This window comes from Chenopodium quinoa, unplaced genomic scaffold, assembly GCF_001683475.1.
Source record: "Chenopodium quinoa cultivar QQ74 unplaced genomic scaffold, ASM168347v1, whole genome shotgun sequence".
In the NCBI taxonomy this organism is placed as follows: domain Eukaryota; kingdom Viridiplantae; phylum Streptophyta; class Magnoliopsida; order Caryophyllales; family Amaranthaceae; genus Chenopodium; species Chenopodium quinoa.
The window spans coordinates 448501-468198 of NW_018744066.1; the positions used below are offsets into that span (position 1 = coordinate 448501).

General features: G+C 34.1%; 3 protein-coding genes across 4 annotated transcripts; 1 reads left to right on the top strand and 2 right to left on the bottom strand.

Moving 5' to 3' along the window:
- Window positions 1-4614: 4614 nt before the first annotated feature.
- LOC110691062 (ribosomal RNA processing protein 1 homolog) lies at window positions 4615-6393 on the bottom strand. Its single transcript, XM_021867999.1, has one exon. It carries the CDS (start codon window positions 6391-6393, stop codon window positions 4615-4617), a length of 1779 nt encoding a protein of 592 aa, XP_021723691.1.
- Window positions 6394-8248: 1855 nt separating this feature from the next.
- Window positions 8249-13343, bottom strand: LOC110690861 (extracellular ribonuclease-like). Of its 2 annotated transcripts, none has more exons than XM_021867747.1 (9): window positions 13102-13343; window positions 11840-12089; window positions 11703-11767; window positions 11550-11614; window positions 11154-11240; window positions 10936-11084; window positions 10489-10594; window positions 9548-9793; window positions 8249-8750 (listed from the first exon to the last, which is right to left on the bottom strand). In XM_021867747.1, the coding sequence occupies exons 1-8, from the start codon at window positions 13227-13229 to the stop codon at window positions 9567-9569; spliced, it is 1077 nt and encodes a 358-aa protein (XP_021723439.1). In that variant the 5' UTR covers window positions 13230-13343; the 3' UTR covers window positions 8249-8750; window positions 9548-9566. The 2 variants fall into 2 exon arrangements, with proteins under 2 accessions (XP_021723439.1, XP_021723440.1); XM_021867748.1 differs by having other exon boundaries at window positions 10936-11066; window positions 13102-13341.
- A 3978-nt stretch (window positions 13344-17321) lies between these two features.
- LOC110691063 (RING-H2 finger protein ATL43-like) lies at window positions 17322-18784 on the top strand (the record flags this gene model as incomplete). The annotated part of the gene is made up of 1 exon (XM_021868000.1): window positions 17322-18784. A coding segment is annotated over one exon (996 nt), but the record flags the coding sequence as incomplete, so codon positions are not given.
- Window positions 18785-19698: the final 914 nt, after the last annotated feature.

A 19698-nucleotide genomic window follows, 5' to 3' on the forward strand; every position in this document is an offset into this window, starting at 1 on the left:
CTTATTGTCACAGTATATTTTTTTAGAAATAATGTTTTACAAAACTAAAAAGACTTGTAAAAACTAAACAAAATTATACCAATAAAGAGCAAATTATTGATAAGGGAGATTAGAGCCAAAGTTCCATGAGCTTCATATCCCACCTTTTCCATTGAGGCATCCCACAAGTCATTGACAATTTACTTGTTGACCAAAGGGCATTATCATGGCAGGGGAAGTTAAAACCAGTCCATATTCACAGTACAAAAAAAATCTCACATAATTACACTAATTTTACTCTGAACAAGTATAATAATTTCCATTTCAGTGTTAACCGTGAGGTTTGAGCATGCTGATCGTCCGAGAATTTCGGCAACCATACTTTGCTCTTCGGTGATTTAGGAGTCTACAAAATAAAATCAATAAATCAATCAAATTCTATACAAAAACATCAAAATTGAGAGGAGGTTTTGTCATGGGATTGAATTCTTCCATATATTTTCATCCCTTTCTAAGAAACATCATATTAGGATTAGGTGATATATGGACTGTTGATTGGGAACTATTATTTGACACGGAGTATTATATAATAATTGTGTTTTATACGCACCAAGTCCGGTGATGTGTATGGACATCTACTTTGGCACTACTTAATTGTAGAATTGCTAGAATGATTATTGCTTTATTAGCCTCTTATATTGACTAATTGAATTGGCTGGCTATATTAGATAACAATGCTAGTCTCCTAATCAAACTCCTTTCTACAATTAATTCGTATCAATTCAATAATTAATCGAGGGTTGTAAAATTCAATCAAACCAAAATCAAGAGAACAGAAATTATGGAATTTAAATTGAGATTGCCAATATATTTAAAACATAAATTTCAAAATACATGCTACAATTGATTCAGATGCATGCGTATCAGTGTTCTTTGCTACTAAAATTGATGAGAAAAAAAAACGTAGACAATAAACTTAACAAACCTAGATTGTGAACTTGATATTCAATAATTTAAATAAAAAAAAAATTGAATAAAAAAATTTGCCTCACCACATAAACTATTTCAATGGAGGAGAGAAAGCTCGCTAAGTGCTTCAATAGAGTACTCACAAGTCACTTCAATAGAGGAGGAAGGAGGAGCGTTTTTTTTTTTTTTTAAATTGAATGCAGGTGGAGCGTTTAAGAGAAAGAAAAGAGCAAATAATAAAAGGGTAATTAATCTAATATCAATTGAGGGCATATACTCACAAGTCACTTCAATAGAGGAGGAAGGAGGAGCGTTTTTTTTGTTTTTTTATTTTTTTTTTTTATTTAAATTGAATGCAGGAGGAGCAAATAATAAAAGGGTAATTAATCTAATATCAATTGAGGGCATATATGTAAAATAACATTTTGAGGATATTATTGTCTTCACACTATTCATAAGAGATTTTTCCCACTTTTTATAAAGTAGGGATTAGAAGAAAGAAATTTGGTATCACTCACGACTTATCTCTAAAATTCATGTTGTTTGGTTTCAAAAAAAAAAATAAATGCATGTTGTTTAAGCGTCTTATATTAACCTAAAGTTTAAACTTTTAAGGCTCGAGATATACATCACCATCATACGTAATTTAGAATTGTTGATAGCACATTGTTATGTCACCTACCGATATAGATGCATGCTAAATAATGATATTTGTCGAGTCAAGTTTTACTTCAAATTGTCTTGGATTCCTGGGCATATAATCTTACATGTAGTGAATATAGGATTGTGCACTGGTCCAAAATCTAACTAGATCAAAACCAATAAGACTAAAATTGTCTCTATTAGTGAATCAAATATCGAATTGGAATTGTTAGTTATGGTCTAATTTTGAGCCGGGTTCTTATACAAAAAATGCAATTTTTATTTTTACAAAAAATTTACTAGTATTTTCCAATATCCTAATCACAATGCATGAGTACAAAATATAAATGAGTTTTAATATTTTCACTATAGAATTACAATTACATAAGTTTCTATCATATGTAAACCTTCTTTAAATAATGTATAATCTAAAGGACCTTGAATTACCAATTTGAATCGATTTTTTTCCAAGTTTTGGACCAAATCAAGCAGAAGAAGAAATAGACTGGTAGCGCTAACGACCTCCATAGCATAAGGGGGAAGATGTAAAACTGAAACTAAGGATTCTTTGAAATTTGCACGAGAGTATGAGCTAACCGACCAGTTCGATGACCCACTTGACTAGTCTACAAGTATTAAAAATCAGAATTCTTTATTGAGTTCACATAATCCTATTATTAAGCTAATTAAATTAATCAGTTTATGAAAAACTAAAATATGGAGTAATGATATTGGTAGTACAAGAATATTTATTTAGGGCAAAAAAAGATGCAAGAAGAATAAAACTTTAAGGCTGGTAATGTTGCTGACTTCCGCTTTGTGAGGAGAGAGAATGAGAGGTGGGCGGTGACCGGCCAATAGAATCAAAGCCCATGAAAGTGACCCTTCATTTCTTAAAAAATAAAACAACAAAAGCCCAAGAAAAAGTGACTTAGTTGTGGGGTATAACTATTTCATTCTTTTGCCCTTTTTTAACACCCTTTTAGCCTTTAGATTAGGCCCCTTCTAATAACACCTTGTTGTACTAATTAATCTCAATTATTACATAGGGTAGAATTTACAATTTTTGTAAGGAAAGTGGTAAATAATTAAGAAAATTGAGTTTTTACTAAGCTATATGCACATGGGTTTATTAGTACTATTTTGTATGGGATGAAAAAAAGGTAGGACTTCCCATTATTTTACCAAGTATTTGTCCTCTCCTTAAAAGGGTTTAGAAAAGCCTCTAATAAACAAATGAGTATTGCTATGCTTTACAAAGATCAAATAGTATAGGATGTTAATTGCTTGGAAATTAATTTTGGCACTTCTCGTTATGAGTAGAGCATTAAAAAAAAAATTGTGCTCGTACAAACGATAGTATAACAATCAATTTATAGAATGTCAGAATCATCACTTATTTACAAAGTAATATCCATTAGACAAAAGAGAGAAATTAAGGTATTGTTAAAAAGATTTAACCAAGTATTCCACAAGAGTGTTAATTGAATGTAAATGGATTTTATCTACTCCTATTATTAATGTTAATTGAATGTAGAAAGCATTAGACTTTGAACAGATATTTGGTCCTTAGAAAAATACAACGATGACTAAGGCACTAAACAAGATGATTCATCCATCCTTATTTATTTATTTCGTGACTATGTTGTTAGTCTTGCTGCCCACTTACTAGTCATCACCATGATGCACGACATTGCCATTTTCCCTTTGAGGTATTATTTATAAAATCTAATATATATATATATATATATATATATATATATATATATATATATATATAAAAAAGAGGAGTTTTTTCCCGATTTTTTAGAGAGCCACTTAGGACTTAATTTTTTCAGTGTGCCACGTAAGATAATAAATTTTATTTTAGAATTAAATAATTTAAATGACACATAAGCAAAATTGGCGAATGAGATTTTCCAATTTAAATTAATTAAATATAAAATATTATCTTTTGATATCAGGAATTTTATCTAAATATATAACAAATTTTAGCACATAAATATATATATATAAAAAAAAATTACGAGTATTTAAAAAATTAACAAACCGTGCCTCGCACGGGCTTCATCTAGTATAAAATATTCCAAAGTTGCAACAAAAAAAATCGGAGGTAGTAATATATCTCTATGTACAGAAATAAAAACGTGCATTTCTGCAAAAAAATAAATAAATAAACAAAAAAAATCATGAATTTACTGAGTTATGAGCTTAGTAGCTATGCTAGAGGGTTAGCGAGACTAATCTCATACTCAGTGACTAGGAACGTGAAATGGATATGCATATGTAACAGGACAATTCATGATTTCATAAGCCAACAAATGCATTAACAAACTCAATTAGTAAACAAAACTGCAAAACACAATTGGGGAAGTTGCAGCATTGCTTGCATACTTTGTAACAAAAGGCAGAGGCACAGAGCGGATATATGAAGCAGGTCGCGGATCCAAACCCCTCTTCATCTGAGATTTTTTACCAAGCAAAGGGAAATTCGTTTTGCAAAGAACAGCATTTTTGAAAGGATTTACTTCCTAAATATAACAGCTTCTATTTCTAAGCTAACCACACATCTTTGGGTTAGACTGTAAGAAAACAAAGTTAACATGTTGCAAACTACAATGTCCTAGAAAAACAAAAACAAAAAAGTTACAAAGTTGCAAAATTGAAGTAGAATCTGGGGAAAAAAAAATTTGAATACAAAACTTATGGTTGATTCACCTGAAACTTAGTATCAGTCTGATCAAAGCCGAGTATTTCACATCACGAAATATGTCGCATAAGTATAGGCAAAGAATTAATTCAATAATCTACCTTTCCATATGATCAAACGGCAATCATAGATTCATGGTATTATAGAAAATCCAAATATATAAGCATACTCTCTGTGCCTCATTCATCAGTCTACTATCTGGCTCATAACAAGACAGAAATCCACAAAGCACAATACAGTCATCTCTTCGATTTCACACCATATAACACGGGGGGCTTCTAACTTCTGCACCCAAAAGTAAGATGGAGAAGCAACTAGGCAGATAATGACTTGACCTTCTTCTTCTTGATACGTTTGACTGAGGGGGATATGCTCTTCACCTTCCTAGATTTCTTCAGTGGACTAGGTTTCCTCTTCTTCTTCTTGGCATCTAGAGACGAATCTCTAATGGGTCCGGGGGACACACCCTTCTTAAGGGCACTCCCTCTAGGTGTGGAAGACGGAGGTATCCTCACATTTTGGGGTGGTAAAGGATTATGAGGTTTCCAAACAATATTATTCTTCATAGCAAATCTAACTCTCTTTCCACTCTTCTCCTCTGTGTTCATCATAACTCCCTTTTCTATATCGTCCTGGCCAATTGTATCGGCATTAGCCACTGACTTTGATCTCTTACGCTTCTTACCAGGCTTGCCACTGACTTGCACAGGTTTCGGAGAATCAAGTGCACTCAAACCATCACCATCTAATCCAGACTCAGCAGCAATCTTCTCAAACTGCTTTTGGAGATTGGACATCATGTCCTCATTTAGTTCTAGTTCTAGTGCATTGCCTCCATCTTCAGCTTTTGCATTCAAATTCTCACTCATGTTAACCATATCAGTATCGCCGTTAGAATCATTCCCACTAGCTCCACCTTGATTCTTCTTCTTTTTCTTCTTTGACTTCTTCTCCTCCAGTTCATTCCCTACACTCATTCTCACACTCAAACTCATATCAGTATCGCCGTTAGAATCATTCCCACTTACACCACCATGATTAGCAACCTCATTCTTCTTCTTTTTCTTCTTAGACTTCTTCTCTTTGAAAGCTTCTTTCTTAGGCAATTCAACCTCTACAACCCCATTTACATCACCATTACTAGAAACCACAAGGGGCACCTCACCATCAAACTCAGGAAGCGAAAAATCGATACCCAAAGCCGCCTTCTCCTTCTCTAACTTCGAAAACTCCTCTTGTAAACCAAATATTACCTTCCTATTCCCCTGAAGACAATCAGGAGACGAACCTAATTCGTACAACCTCGTCCCATATCCCATTGCTAAACCAATTGTTCCAAACAACATCATCTCACCCTTCTCATCAACCTCGGCATCACCCGACTTCTTCGCCGCCAACAAACCCTTTGCATTCTTAATCAAATTACCAAAAACATTACTCTTAACTTTACCCACTAACACCTTATTATCACTCTTACTCAAAACACCAACAAAGGGTCGAAACAACAAGTTCAAAACCTCCAAATTCAATGGCAAAAATGGCTTAATTTCATCACAAAAAACCGAAACAACATGATAAGTAACCCCATTTCCCAACCCATTATCCCCTTTCCCTTCATCATCAACAAAGAAGAAAGCCTTGTTCTCCAAAACCCCAACAAATTCCCCCAAAACAGACAAATCCCAGTTCAATTCCTTCAACAAAACAAACAAATTCCTAACAAAAAAACGAATCAAAAGATAGAATTTGTCTAACCTGAGATGATCAATGCCGGGCCACTCCTTCCGCATAGTAAGCAGGAAGTGAGAGAAGTAAGAGAGAGAAAGCGGGTAAGGGAGTTTAGGGAGAAGACTAGAAAGACGATTGATAAGCTGGGTTTGATTTTCAATCATGTCGCAATGCCACATACAGTAGAATAGAGCTTTCCAGAGCTTCTTGAATTCATCGTCGGAAACTAGGGTTTGCGCAGAAAGCCAATGGAGAATGGTTTTTAGGGATTTGGATCGAACAGAAGTGTCGCAGGAGGCTAAACCCTTAATTAGGGAAATAGATATGGTGGTTTCTGAGACGGCTGAGGGTTCTTCGGCCGCCATTGATGACGGAGAAAGGAGGACAGAGAAAGAGGAAGAAGCCGTAGAAATTGGGTGTTGTGTTTTCTGTAGAGAGGAGGGAAAGATAGAGAGTTCGAGTGACTTTATTTTTAGGGTGGAAACCCTAACACTATCAAACACGGGCTCGGGTTGCACGGCCGTGTGAATGTTTGGGGCTAAGGGTCGGGCGGTAAAACCCGGCGGTCTAAATGTCATTTGAGATAAAAAAAACAAAAACAAAAACTAAATTGTCCTTTGGTGTTAACTTTTTTTTATCAAATTGTTGCTAGTAGTCTTTTTTATTTACCAATTTGGTAAATTAGGCCGAGTAACAAGAGTAAAATTAGGCTATGCTATGATGGGTTGGATGGGTTTGTAGACAAAATAGCTTTAAGCTCATTTGGGTTGGAAAAAATATCAATTTGAAATCCGAATAATCGAATATAGGTCATTGATGTCTAGTCTGAAAAAATTGTCAGATTGATAGAATTTAGGGATGACAAGTGAGTATAATTATGTGGATTTTGTACTGCACAAATCCCAATTGGAGTGAGTATGGGTATGGCACTAGGTTAATAGTGAGTGAGTATGGATATTAAAATGTCATACCCGTCAAGGGCAATAGGTAGGTTTGAGATCATTTCCGCCTAATCCACCTCGCATTCACTCACTCGTCAAATCTCCATCTTGATTTCACAACTATATGCTCCATACATGTACTTTATATACTACCTTCGTTAATGGTTATCTGCAACTTTAGAATATTTTATATCTAACAAATAATACCCTAGAGTTACAGATAACCATTAACGAAGGTAGTATTTTTTAAAATAAACACTTGGTAGTTCCAAGTAGGTATAATTGGGTAGTAGCTAGATAATAGATGAGCATATGCAGGTTTTACCTAGGTAGTGGAGATCTAAGTGGTGGAGCCGGCATGGATTTAGATTTATACACACTTGGAAGGTTTGGATGTAGAAAATGTACCCATTATGGATGATTGGTATAGAAATTTTAGGTGGTTGTAGACTTGTAGATATGGGGGAAGAGATATACACATCCACACGGCCGACGTTCTTTCCATCGATAGTCACTACTTTGATATGGCTCCAAAGGAATGCTAGTTAGGCCGTAGCTAGATGTCGCAAGTGGTGTTTAAAGGGTTGATTAAGATGACATTGGATTATGATAGACCCGAGTGTCTAAGGGTTGATTAAGCTCAGGTAGGTGGCCTGCCAATATGCGTACTCATGAGCTCATCGTGTCAAGTTTAGTTATGCTCATACTTCATGAGTTTGATTGGGCTGCTTCAACTAAAAAATCCAATATAATTTTGAGTGTTTAACACTTCATTTGTGTAACTCATATGACCTTCACCTTCCAAGCTGATGTTCCTGCCATATAGACAATACACTAGTGGAGAAGTGAGGTGTTGTCGCCGCCCCTTCATCGCCGCCATCATTGACATCCTTGCTCCCACCGAGGGGAGAGATTGATGTTTTGGTTAGAGTTGCACTGGTGAAATAGACCTTCAAAAGTTCATGTTTCAATTTGGACCATTATAGATTACAAGAAATGATGAGAGATTTCTTATGGTATCATACTTTCATTAAACTCATATGGGTTTCATTATTACAACTTCATAAGTAATACAACTACACAAATACGTAGTAGTTTGCATCATTCTTAATTTGAAGTGAAGCATTTTCAGCTTTCATTTTAAGTAAACATGTTACAGCACTAAATAAATTAAGCTTATGATGACTCTCGTTTGTTTTACAAGTAATCGATTACGTTTAAATGCCAATTTCAACCATGATCAGTGCCATGCTTGTATTCTACCTAAAGTCTAAACTAATCATCAAAAGGGAGTGCATCTTCAAATTCGGCACCCTCTGAACTCCAACTGACATAACACCAATTACAGATATATAACTCACACAATCATAATGATCAAATACAACTATACAAGCATAAGTTGGTCGAATGATGGTGAAAAACCAGCCTGAAGCAATAGTTTGGGTATAAGTTGGACAATCCTAAACAAATTTCAAAGATGGATTCCTAAGAAATCTGCAACCTTACTGAAATTGGATACGAAATATATAGTTGCTGCTGAAACACAGGATGGGAGTTCTCAGTTCTGGCTCTCAGCTGCGCAACATCTTCTGAAATTCTGACATGAGCGCGGTTGACAGATGATAGAATAACACCTTTCATCAGCAGAGTACAAGGAGATTTTCATACAAATTGTCATCGCTTCCATAATCTAGGCATAGCTCTACACACGAACTCTGGATTTCCATCTTGATAATGCTCGTAAACATGATCAGAACTTCAAAGGACAAGTATATTTTTAACTGCATAGTAGGCAATCCTAATTAGTAAAGAAATAAGTTTGGCCACACTTTACTTTTGGAGGCTGGAAAGAATGATTATGTCTCATACATAAATACATTAATACATGTAATGTTATACAATTCTAGTTTTCAGTATCAAATAATAACACAATCTACTATGTAACAATGTCTACAATTTTATTCGAGTGCTTGGCGCTGCTTGCACTCAGATGCCAAGCCAAGCCAAGCCAAGCTGAGACGAGAAATAGTGTAGGAAACAGCATCAATGAATAGTATAATTATTAATTTTCTTACATGTGACTGAGTACATAAGAAACTGACCCCAACAAATTAAGAATAGAACCTACCAAGAAGATAGAGATAAAAAATCATTGATAAATCATAAAGCTTCTAAGAAGATATTAGTAAATATCACTACATGTAATACCTATCCATTAATTGACATGTTTGTTGGACTATTCTATGATCTTGCAGTAAGAGGCATACGGGCCAATATGGCTCCCTATTCCTACTGTGAGAACAGAATTGTCAGAAGTGAATTATTCAAAATCAAGCGATACCTGATATGAGTATATGAATACAGCAATGCACTGTTAAATTACTCAAGAGAGGACATAAGGAAATATAAAAGAAATCATCAAGGATAAAAGGTGAATGGGAAAAAATTATCTAATATATTCCCATGTTGCACTCCTACTGTCGTACATAGGGAACACAAAATGTAAGCCGTGATTTAAGATTTGATGATTGTTGGCTACTTGTTGTAAAAGCAACACAGCGATATCAGTGTTACATACCTCACGTTTTTCAGAATCCTTATTTCTGGATGATTGACAACAGCGTCAAGGTGCTAGAAGACTTTTGGTGATTTGAAACAACATGTTTCCATATCAGATTGGCATACTCCGGATGATCTACAAATGGGTTTCTATTGTGTTGGTAAAACCTGCATACTCTTTCATTTCTCAACTTTTCCTCTGTGGACGGAGGGTCTAACTCATTCCATTTTAACAAAACAGAGAGAAGTCCCATCTTCTTCTTCACTGCAAAAAGTCAAAAGCTTCGGTAACTCATAATATCATAAAATGCAGAGTTAATATAATCTTCGATAACTCATGATCATATCATGGAATGCAGAGTTAATATAGTTTCAAGTTCAAATTCTGGACATCTAATTACAAAAACTTTCAGCTGTTATCTCTATAAGTTATCTTATACATTAATTCATGGACAATTCAGAAGAAACAAATATATATGTATAGTAGGAATAATTGTCCTAGTAGTTTGGTGGGTTACAATTATATGGAAAGTAATCAAGAAAACGTTGTATGATCAAGTCTATAATCAAATTTGGAATTCTATTTTCTAAACCATTACGAGCATCATAGCTTAGCTCCAGGGAAGGAGCTTGTCTAGCAAAGCCCACTATCTCTACTTCTGATAAAATTGTTGCAAGCCAAGTCCTCAAGAAATACCAACAACTATATATTAAGTGCAGAATAAAATATGTTTCATGTTGAAGGATGTTACACAAGGAGTCCAAGACCATAGACCGACAAATAGCAATGGTAATAGCATGTCAATAAGATAGTGAGAACTGAGAAGAGTATTCCAAGAGCTGAATGTGTCAGTTGACAGCAGCCTTTGGAGAAAGTTTCACTGCCCCTTCAGACAATTCCATTTTGCAGCATTCTATCAGCTAGATTACATTAACTTTTCAACTCAACTTTCGACCTACCCACGCTTGGTGAATCTGACAGGCGAAGAACAGGACCTTCACCAGGTTGATGAAACCCATAACGAATAGCCATGTACATCAATGCTCGTGCAACATCTCCTCTAACCTGGAGGCATTGGAGAAAAACAGAAATACATCAACTTACCTATAATTCTGTATATTTGCAACATTAACAATTACCCAGTATGAATCGATGATATAGCCTTAAGGAAAGTGAAATTAATAGCATTAAGCAAGTTCTCAGATACAAAAACTACTACAAAATGTTACCATTAACCATCAAGAAATCAAGAATGAAGATAATTTCAGAAAGTTTACATTGTTGAAACTACTTTTATTGATCTTTGCCTTATTTACCCATTGCTTGGAATTATAGCAGACACTGTTTACTGTGACTAAAGCAGGAGCAGCAGCTCCAAAACCCCTATAGAATGTACAGGAACGTACCCGTTGTGGGGGTGCCCATATCTTCATATCTGTTTCTGTGTCAGAAGCAGCTTCCTTATTTGCAGGCTTCATACAGTGAGTAAACCCAACTTGGCATTCTCCAAAATACTTATTCCCCCTTGATGAATTCACTGGAAAAAAAAAAAACCCTAAAAACCTCAATTAATTAAACAGGTATTGCCTCACAAGCATAAAAGAATGAGATTAAAGCGTATTACCATTTGCATCTGCTGGACGGATGTTATGCAAATCAGTTAAAGATGGACTACGCATTAGCCCATAAGAACGAGGCCAGAGATGTTCTCCTAAATAAGCACCAGACAGACTAAATGTCAAAAGCAATCAAATAACATGGGAAATTGCATTAAACCACGGTGGGGAAATTAAAGTTGGTGTCATGTTCTTAGGCCAGTGTAAAGCAATGGATTTCTACAGAAACATGTGCATCTAAAATCTGTGGTAGAAACTAGAAAATGTTACAAATTCAATAACTAAACTTCAAGTGCACAGAGCTGCACCAAAAGATGATGTATTTTAACATTTGACATTGTATCAAGCACGATGGGTTACAAAGAAGCAAAAGCTGCACCAAAAGAGCCAGGGGAATCACTCACTGTTCCAGCCTTCAGGTTTTCCAGCTAAACGCTTTGGCGCAACTCTGGACGAGTAGATTTCAACTCTGTATAGGAAAAGTCAACAATAACTTCATTGAAAATTGTATATTTCAACTATATAACATTCAGAAAAATACTAATAAGGGAACTTACATCCCAGATGATGCTTCTGGCTTATCAATATCAGCTGCATCAAGAATCTTAAGAGCATCCCATACCTAATTTAAGGCTGACAATCTTCAGTTCCGCAGATATTCATACATAAACAAATAGCACAGACACATAACCACCTCTTTATATGACAATGAGTGATGCCCTGCTATGATGGAGTTCAGTTTTCTGCTTAAGGCTTTACCTTTCAGATGGCCGATGCTAGAGTAATAAGTTTTAACATCTTCACAAGCGTACCTAACCAGATATGGTGAATGGTCTTGGGCATTAACTTCTGGGCTAAGGGAAAGTAAGTATATGGTGACAATCCAGGAAGCCAATCTCGGCATATTGTCATGGATGCAAGAAAATGTCCACTTCAAAAACACCCTGATGATAATAATAAATTTTCAAATCGATAACATACCATGTGCTCCATCAACAACTAACACAACATCATGAATCCAGTAGCATTTTACATTTCAATAAAGCAAAATTCAGTTCAGAATTACATTTGGCAAATCATTATAAGTTCTAATTAACTTGTTAAACTTTGATTTTTCAACAGCAACCAATGCATACAATATCAAGAGTCCAATCCCATATTAACATTTCATTAAAGCACAACTCTATATTTACATTAGGCAAATCTTTATAAAGTCTCACAACTTGTTAAACTTTGAAATCCCCACTTGCACAAAGCTCCTCGCATTCGAATTAGTGAAAAGCACTAACCTTGATCAATCAAACAAAATCACATTCCAGATTTCACATGTGTTCAATGACTTTTATCACAATAACTTCTAACTTAGGTTCAAATGATCAATCATCATTTCTAGTTTTCTACCACCTATACCTAAAAAACCTACATGTACAAGATGCTCATTCCATACCCTAAGCTGTCCTTTTGACGAAATCAATACAATATAGTAATCAATTCCATACCCTATAATGGAGGTTCTTTACTGCCCATTAAACAGCTGATTGCACACTTTCTTCATACAACTTTTAGGGCAGAATTAATCTCAATATCAGCCTCTTCTTTTTAGTAATTAAAACTTAAAATTCCAAAAGCTGTTGTCACAAATCAACTTACAGGACAAAATCCCTTAAATCCTGAATTTTATGACCCACCATTTACACTAAAATTTCTTAGAAATAGACTAATAATACTTCTAAAAATAATTGCTTTATGATAAAATTGATAGTTCAAAAAATAATTGCTTTTTATGATAAACTTGATAGTTCTATTATAATCATCAAACATTAATTAGTGGGTAATCGGAAATGTGTTGGATTGATACAATTATATATTCATGGTGTATAAAATATAATCATTGACAAGAAAAAGGGAAAGAAAATAAAATTAAACAATGAACTGCATAAAAATATTATATCTAACCTGGGTTTGGGATTGAATTTGACTTTGTTGGTGGAATAAAAACTGAAAATTCTACAATTTGTAAAATTTATTTGCTGAAAATGGGTCGTTTTGCAACTGGGAAAGGTTAAGAGTGGGGTACTAAGCATTCTTCAATCTTCGGTTATCTATTGTTTTTGTTGTTGCAATTTTTGCAAAAAAGAAAGGGATAATGGTTGGTTTTATTACTCTACCCGCTCATTTACAATCTTTAAATTGACTCGCATACCAGTACTTACGATCAAATATATCAAATACGATGTATTAAGTTTACAATAGCCATATGAGATTTTATTAAAATTATTAGTATAATTTTATAAAGGAGAATTCAAGTAAAGATAATCTCTGAGATTGATATGAAAATTTAATCTCCTCTAGCAATATATTATGTTACTTTTATTTTTTAAATAATAAAAGTGAAATAGTAAAGTGACACTAAAACAAATGCATAAAGTTGTGAGAGGAGATTAACTTGGAATGTTAATTTCGGAGATTAACTGAGGCTCCCTCATTTTATAATATCAACTTTTTTACTATCATTCTTCAATCTTTTGGGCCTGTTCTCATATGATTATTTTCAATTCAGTTCAGTTCAGCTCTAATAAGTTTAGTTCAACTCTAATAAGTTAAGTTCAGTTCAGTTCAGTTCAGTTCAGTTCAGCTCATAATTTTCTTCTCTTATAAAATATCCATTTCAGTTCAGTTCAGTTCAGCTCTAATAAGTTAAGTTCAGTTCAGTTCAGCTCTAATAAGTTCAGTTCAGCTCATTTCGGTCAATGAGAACAGACTCTTAGTCATTAAAACGTGAAAAATACCACCATCTAAAGTAGCCAATTTTTATGATACCCCTCAAGTTTTTTTTTTTTTTTAACCACCTAGTTTTTTCCAAATGCTAAAACTATCGCCTCTTTTTTTTTAGTGACATTATCATGGATTCCATAAACGGTCTTCCTTTCATTTTCACTCTATTTTCTCTCGATTTCCATTATTCTTCCCTCATTTATCGCTTTTTTGCAAATTAGGGTATTAAATTATGCAATTAAACCTTAAACGAATTGAAATTTCAAAATCAAGGGGTTGAACGAGTGTAATTAGGGTAAGTGAAATCAATTTGAGGGTTTTCTTAATTCAAAAAATTAGGGTTTAAGTTATGTAATCTTAAAATTTCATTATATTTAATTAACGATGTACATGTCTTATCTGATACTAATATACAATAATAAACTCGACAAGCTTGGGTTTGGCTCAAGTTATCCGTAGCCGGTGCTAATTAAAATGCTAACCTTAGGCCCTTAGCTTGAGTTCTTTCACTAAACTTGTCATCATCCCTACTTACCATACCGAACATTGCTGCTCGAGTTCTTTCACTAAATTTTCTATTTATCAACCCTACTTACCATACCAAGTGTTGCTCGAGGCCTCGAGTTCCACTAAACTTTATTATTATTATTATTATTATTATTATTATTATTATTATTATTATTATTATTATCTAACTCTACTTACTATACCGAATTGATTGTTTAATAATCCGTGTAGGAGATAAGTAAAAGAACGTACATACAACATTATATTAGTCCAATTAAGTGATCCTTGAAACACAAGAAGAAGATGAAGAAAAGGGCCAATGAATAGGTTTTGATGTCGTTTGAATCAATATTTATCGAACACATAACAAAATGACAACCACATCCTTGTTGCTCATACAATGGTGAGTTTTCGATCATCACCAACAGACAAATGCATGTTTAAATTTCTTACAGACTATCACTATTTTGATAATGACGTTTCTATGTCACAAACTGGCGGCTTAAGTGCAACGTCGTAGACTCGTTACTCGTAGTACATCTTGATCTAATTCACGGAGATCATGTTGCACTCTTTCTACTATTCATTATATCTCGCCCTCTTGTCTGAATATAAAAGTTCGAATCACTTTTTACTTACACGGGGTATATTTTGTAAAAAATTTGACTTATTTTTGTTGAATTTTATTCTTTATTTTTAGTTGACACCGTTTGATTTTTACATTATTACTCAACACTCTTTGAATCACTTTTGTGGTCTATAGATACAATAAAACATATTCATGTAGGATCTTACACGGTGTATTGTTCAATGTTGTAATAAGTTTGACTTATTTGTAGTTAATTTTAAATTTAACAACGTAAATTACAGATGGAATTATTAATAATGGAGAGTGGCCCCACTAACGGAATTTTTTAACGGCAGGATAACAGCAAGGTTAGCGTATGGAAACAAAAAATATATTGGGGTTACAGTGTAGAAAGTGATATATGTTGGGGCACAACTTAGAAAAGTGAAAAAAAAAACAGGATTACTATATAGAAAAACCCCAAAAAAATTTCCTTTACAAAAGTACAAAAATAATGGAAAGCTACATTTTACTCCCTCCTTCTCACCTCCTTTTTACTCCGTACTTCTCGTCAATTCTCACATTTTCACTCCTATTTTTTTTTATTTTTCTAAAACTTTTCTTGTATGCAACCAAACAATGGATTTTTTTTTACCGGGAAAAGAAAAACTAATTTTCTATTGAAAAAGTTTTACATCAAACAAAACAGCACCTAACCTTCACATTTTTTTCACTCGTTCTCTTACATTATTCATTTTGTATATTTACGCTATCTCTCAAACTAATTTAACATTTTATTTTTTTATATACTTTCACTCACTTTTTCAAACTTTTTAAAAACAAAACTATTTAGTAAATGAGTGTGAACATTTTTGAAACGACGGGTGTACAATTCAATGTATGAGTGCATAACATTTTTGAAACGATTGGTGTACAATTCAATGTATGAGTGTATGACATAGCTTAACATCACTCAAGGGGTGGTAATTGATAAAAAAAAATAAAAAAATAAATAAATAAATAAAATTACCTTACTCCAACTATGAACTACCCATTAGATTTCCTTCCCTTTGTCTCAATTTTCTAGTCCTTGTGTTCCGTAATTTCCTTCTCTTGCACTTTATGTTTGTTTTTACCTTAACTCCAAACATTGTCCAATTTTTTCCCCTAATTTTTTTTTATTACTTACATTACTCAATAACCAAAACATGTCTTGCTGGCCTTGTATTCACTTGTTTCCAAAACTAATTGTTCTCATCCCCTTGTCCTTTCCTTGTTACTTGATTGTACTCTCTTTTCCTTTTCCACCATTTTTTGTTTCACCAAAGATGAAGATCCCCTTGTCTTCACTAATCCTTTTTTATTTCCATTAATATTACCTAATTGTTAAGAGGTAGACAATACGTATGGGTTGCTTAGATTCTGTTCGGTTCTAGACATTGTACAAGTATCCAAACTAGATTTATGCTTATAGTTCTATATCAACCACGTTAATATTGGACCTTAGTTAAACTAAGACCCTATTCTTTTGAGTTGTTCTATTCAGCTCAGAAGCTCAAAAAAACATGACCTAAATTAACTACGTACTCATCCGACTTACCTTTGAACTCGTAATCATCTCAACTTAAATACTAAACCTTGATTTAAAATCACACACTCTATTACATTTCAAAACAAACCGAATAAATGCTCACCGATATCAATTTTTTCTTAACACACACGTTGTACTCCGAAATCGCCAACTCTAATGCAATCAATAGAGTTGGCAAACATTATAACAAGATTCACAAAAAGACATATCACCCATACACTCTACTTAAAAAAAAAAAAAAAAAAACTCCACACATGACATCCCATGCAAACAAAACCAAACCCCTTCTTTATTTAATTAATTTCACCTCTATTATTAAATTTTCCCTCCTTTTCATTCCCATTTAAAACAAATAAATAAAAAAAAAAAAGTGTATATAAATTAGAAAATAGAACATTCCCCAGACAATGAATGCCACTCTAACAACCTTCTCTTCTTCTGCTACTCCTATTTTCCATTAACGACTTTCCCCTTTTTATATATCAACAATCCCTTCACTTCACTTCACTTCACCTCACTTCACCCCCATAACTACCCACTTTCTCTCTCCTCACTTTCCTCTACTTTCTCTCTCCTCTCCTTCAATGGCGTTCACACCTCCATAACCACCATGAAAACCCATCTTCTCACTTTCATACTATTATCCCTTTTATCTCTGGTGAATTCCCGTCAAATCTCACCCTCGCCGGAAAACCCACCTCTACCACCATCTTCGGCGACATTCTCCTCGTTTAAAACTTTAAACCCAGTATCGCCGTCATCGTAGGCGTACTAACCACGTTATTCTCCATCACCTTCCTCCTCCTCATGTACGCCAAACACTGCAAACAGAGAGTCGACTCGTCGTCGGAACCCGGGTATTATTACAACAACAATCGCGGTTTTCCGGCGACCGGAAGGAAGAATTCCGGTATTGACCCGGTAATCATCGAGAGTTTACCGGTTTTCCGGTTCGGTTCATTGCAAGGAGAAAAAGATGGGTTAGAATGCGCGGTTTGTTTAAACCGGTTTGAACCGGAAGAGATTCTTCGGTTATTACCCAAATGTAAGCATGCGTTTCACGTGGAGTGTGTTGACACGTGGCTCGACTCTCATTCCACGTGTCCTCTTTGCCGGTTTCGGGTCGACCCGGAAGATGTGCTCTTAGTGGACCGAGTTAACCCGGTTGAGCATGAACCGATTGAAGCCGGGTTACCCGAGTCAACTCGGCGGGTTTCGGGTCGTCACTCGTCTGCTGGAGAAAAAGGGCGAGTTAGTAATGGACCTAAAACGACGTCGTCAAGGAGGTCATTAGACGGGTCAATCACAGCCGTTGATCGGAGGAAAGACGGGATGTTACTAACCGTTGATAAAGACAGGCGAGTAGAACATAAAATAATAATAAATCCAAGTGCGGCCCATTACGAGAGATGGAGTGATGTACAGCCGTACGATCTGTTCTATCTACGGTCAGAGATGTTGATGAATGAGGGCCGTCGATCATCAACATCAAAGCGGGTGTATGGTAAGTATGATGGGGTGAGGATGCAGGGGATAATTAATAATGGCAGAAGTGTAATTAATGAGAGAAGTGTGTCGGAAATCACGGGGTTAAGCAGGTTTTCGAGCAGAAATACAGGAAATGGTGGTGGTGGTAATGAGGAGAGAGAAAGAGAGAGACATAATGGGGCGATTGCCAGGTGGATGGCTTGGATTTCTCAATCTAGGCCAGCTGTACGGTCGGGAGCTTAGCTTGTTCATAAATTTTAGGACCTTCGATAAATTTATTTATTTATTTATTTTTCTCAAAATTTTGAGGTAATAGATTTTAGTTTGGGTCCCACGTATTAAATTATCTTATTAATTGGTTTAGGGTAAAAAAAAAAAAAATTAAGAGTATTTTTTAAAAAAAACTTTTTTACCCTGTCTATTGGAGAGGAGAGGGTTAAATTTTCAAGAGGGAAATTTATTATGGAGAAGTTTTTACTGTAATTGAAAGGAAATATTGGATAGAAAATATTTTGATCAATTGTACTAATTTTTAAGAGGATAAATTTGACTACTGGTTTAAAATAAAACTAAACGTAAAGTTTATGAGATGATTACTCGTAAAGTTTTACATTTTACACTTGTGACTTCGTGAGAGTGTAGTGTTGTAAACTTGTAATGAACATGTTACAATGAGAAGTGTTAATAATCTTACTATTGATTACGATATGAATGTGAATATAAATTTTAGCAATCACTGTGATTGAAGTTGTTTTTCTTTGATAGGCACTCTTGTTGAAGTTATAATTAATGTGAGAAATCTAATTTTTATATGTGTTGTTAATATAGTACGAATTGGAGGGAAAAAAAAACTTCATTATCTTAAACAATTTAGATGATTATATTGTGTAAAAAAAAAATGTTAAGGGTCTATTCTCATTGACTGAACTCAGCTGAACTGAACTGAATATTTTATAAGAGAAGGAAATTAGGAGCTGAACTGAACTGAATTGAATTTCAACGTAAGAGAACATGCCCTAACTTGTGTGTGTTATTACCCTCTTTCTATTTTGATATAAGAATGGATGATTGAATTAATAAATCAAATTACTTATTTTTTTAATCACTTACCACTAGATTTGATAAGTAAATAAGTACGTAAACTAATTTAAGCCTTCATTATACTCGTATCTATTTTGTTTCTTTATAATAAGAGCACAATTTTCAAAGCATTAGTTACAAATAGGGTTGTACACAGTTTGGTCTGGACCGTAACCAAACCAGATCAAACCGTATTTTAGCGATTTGGTTTGGTTTACGGTTTATAAAATTACGGGTTGGTCTCGATTTTTTTGTAAATATGGTTTATGGTTTGGTTTGGTTTTGCAAAAATTATAAACCAAACCAAACCGTAAACCAATAAACCGTATTTTAATATTTATATAATTTTTCAATAATTTTTTTTTTAATATTATATAAAAAATAAAGAATAAATAAAAAAAATGAAAAATAGATAAAAACTATACCGTCAATACTCTATAATTAATGACTATAAATCTATAATGTAGTACTCATATGAATATCTTTTATTGTTATGTATTATTTTTATTATATGTTAGCACTTGATATTTTTATTGTAACTTTG